Source organism: Procambarus clarkii, chromosome 7 (assembly GCF_040958095.1).
Source record: "Procambarus clarkii isolate CNS0578487 chromosome 7, FALCON_Pclarkii_2.0, whole genome shotgun sequence".
Classification (NCBI taxonomy): Eukaryota; Metazoa; Arthropoda; class Malacostraca; order Decapoda; family Cambaridae; genus Procambarus; species Procambarus clarkii.
Genome location: NC_091156.1, coordinates 21,900,615 through 21,903,342, shown reverse-complemented (window position 1 = coordinate 21,903,342; position 2,728 = coordinate 21,900,615). Strand labels below are relative to the sequence as shown.

General features: G+C 47.9%; 1 protein-coding gene across 1 annotated transcript; it reads left to right on the top strand.

The window, feature by feature from the left end:
* The first annotated feature begins 319 nt into the window (after nucleotides 1-319).
* LOC138357869 (nematocyst expressed protein 3-like) lies at nucleotides 320-2,375 on the top strand. Its single transcript, XM_069315030.1, has 2 exons — nucleotides 320-404; nucleotides 1,963-2,375. The coding sequence occupies exons 1-2, from the start codon at nucleotides 320-322 to the stop codon at nucleotides 2,373-2,375; spliced, it is 498 nt and encodes a 165-aa protein (XP_069171131.1).
* Nucleotides 2,376-2,728: the final 353 nt, after the last annotated feature.

The following is a 2,728-nucleotide window of genomic DNA, read 5'->3' as shown; positions in this document are numbered from 1 at the left end:
TCGGAGCAGATGAATTCCTGGAAACAGTGAAGAATGTATCCTGGTACAAGTTGTTCCTGAACCAACCGCGAACAATAATATTCCTGATTTGGTTCTGGAAAATAGAGAGACAGTGATTAATAAACTGGGAAAACGCAGCGAACTGCATAAGACTGATCACAGGGAAATTAAATTGAACCTAGCATGAAGAACTAGTGTGCTAGAGAAGACTTCAGGGTCCCGGGTGGTGGTAAAGCTGAGTGTGAAGCTTGAGGGGACTCTTGGTAAGCTTAGCTTGGGCAGACATGAACATGACTCGTGTCAAGTACTGAGTGACATGATGGATTATGATGTAGATTCAAACTATAATTATATTCGCAGCCCGTATGCACGAACTACTACTGGCAGTGCGGGCGAGCGTGCGGGCGAGCGCTCGGCGACACTAAATGTGAATACTCGTTTCAGTTTTCTCATCTTAATTCTCGTGCTACGTGGCTCGTTTTAGTATCATTGTGTTCGCAATTAAATTCCCTGCAGGCGTCGTATATGCATATATTGTCCAAAGGTCAAGCGTGACTCCCTTTAGCAAAGCCTAAAGTTACCCGTGAACGAGCACCATTTTGCACATCGCAGCCAAATGCGTAGACTCCTTCAGTTTCATAACATAAATTTTCGTGTTGTCTTTCATTTTGGCATCAAATTGTTCGCAATGTAAAGGCGCGCATTTTAAAACTAGTCCCATAATAACAGCACAATAAATAGAATTTTAACAAATATTTTACAATTTTGATCAAAAACGTATTTATAATCTTTCAAGTGTTCTGACATCAAGCTTCGTGTTACATCTTTCCATTTGGTATGAAATTGTGCGCACTCTAAAGGCGCTCATTTTGAAACTATTCCCAAGTCGATCGGATAATAAATGAATTTTATACAAATATTTTTTTATCAGACGCCATCATGTCCCAAGCTCGGACTCGAGAGACCAAAGTGGGACGCCAGAGTCGTTCGAAGAGTGCGATAGTGTCAATTAAAAACAGGAAGGCAGTATTCCATATATTTTCATTAAGTCAAACAACAATGACATCAAAAGGATTACCGCGGAACTAACGAACAATGTCGGACACATGACAGCGCAACAAACAAGAATGTAAAGTGAAGACGTGGGTCTAGAGCAACGATGTCAAACTAGCTAGAAATCTAAAAAATATTAAGAAAATCTAAAAAGGAACCGTGAAATACGGACAGACAAAGGAACATACAAAAATGTGATGTTTCAGATATATCAGTAAAGCTTTATGAAAATACAAGACAACTGAATATTGCTACAAGTCACCAGCTGAGGACAAAGAAATATGTGTATTGTAAACAAGTATTTTGTCTCTGTTTATAATCCAGAAGAACTTGATGATTGGCCGCAGCGTGACACAGGTATCCTGGCGGAGACGAGGTGACAGCGTGACACAGGTATCCTGCTGGAGACGAGGTGACAGCGTGACACAGGTATCCTGGTGGAGACGAGGTGACAGCGTGACACAGGTATCCTGGTGGAGACGAGGTGACAGCGTGACACAGGTATCCTGCTGGAGACGAGGTGACAGCGTGACACAGGTATCCTGGTGGAGACGAGGTGACAGCGTGACACAGGTATCCTGGTGGAGACGAGGTGACAGCGTGACACAGGTATCCTGGTGGAGACGAGGTGACAGCGTGACACAGGTATCCTGGTGGAGACGAGGTGACAGCGTGACACAGGTATCCTGGTGGAGACGAGGTGACAGCGTGACACAGGTATCCTGGTGGAGACGAGGTGACAGCGTGACACAGGTATCCTGGTGGAGACGAGGTGACAGCGTGACACAGGTATCCTGGTGGAGACGAGGTGACAGCGTGACACAGGTATCCTGGTGGAGACGAGGTGACTCTGCTGGTTACCAAAGGCGGAGTAACTAAAGTGTTAATCCACGTCCACCACGTGCCCAGGAGAAAGTGCTAAGCCGTCCACCACGTGCCCAGGAGAAAGTGCTAAGCCGTCCACCACGTGCCCAGGAGAAAGTGCTAAGCCGTCCACCACGTGCCCAGGAGAAAGTGCTAAGCCGTCCACCACGTGCCCAGGAGAAAGTGTTAAGCCGTCCACCACGTGCCCAGGAGAAAGTGTTAAGCCGTCCACCACGTGCCCAGGAGAAAGTGTTAAGCCGTCCACCACGTGCCCAGGAGAAAGTGTTAAGCCGTCCACCACGTGCCCAGGAGAAAGTGTTAAGCCATCCAACACGTGCCCAGGAGAAAGTGTTAAGCCGTCCACCACGTGCCCAGGAGAAAGTGTTAATCCACGTCCACCACGTGCCCAGGAGAAAGTGTTAATCCACGTCCACCACGTGCCCAGGAGAAAGTGTTAAGCCATCCAACACATGCCCAGGAGAAAGTATTGAGCCGTCCAACACGTGCCCAGGAGAAAGTGTTAATCCACGTCCACCACGTGCCCAGGAGAAAGTGTTAAGCCGTCCAACACGTGCCCAGGAGAAAGTGTTAAGCCGTCCAACACGTGCCCAGGAGAAAGTGTTAAGCCGTCCACCACGTGCCCAGGAGAAAGTGCTAAGCCGTCCACCACGTGCCCAGGAGAAAGTGTTAAGCCGTCCAACACGTGCCCAGGAGAAAGTGTTAAGCCGTCCACCAACGTGCCCAGGAGAAAGTGTTAAGCCGTCCACCACGTGCCCAGGAGAAAGTGTTAAGCCGTCTGTGACGATAATCT

Coding starts and splice junctions, on each gene's coding strand:
- LOC138357869 (XM_069315030.1), top strand. CDS start 320: ATGGATTATGATGTAGATTCAAACTATAATTATATTCGCAGCCCGTAT. Junction 405..1,962: donor CAGTGCGGGCGAGCGTGCGG/GCGAGCGCTCGG, acceptor CCACGTGCCCAG/GAGAAAGTGCTAAGCCGTCC.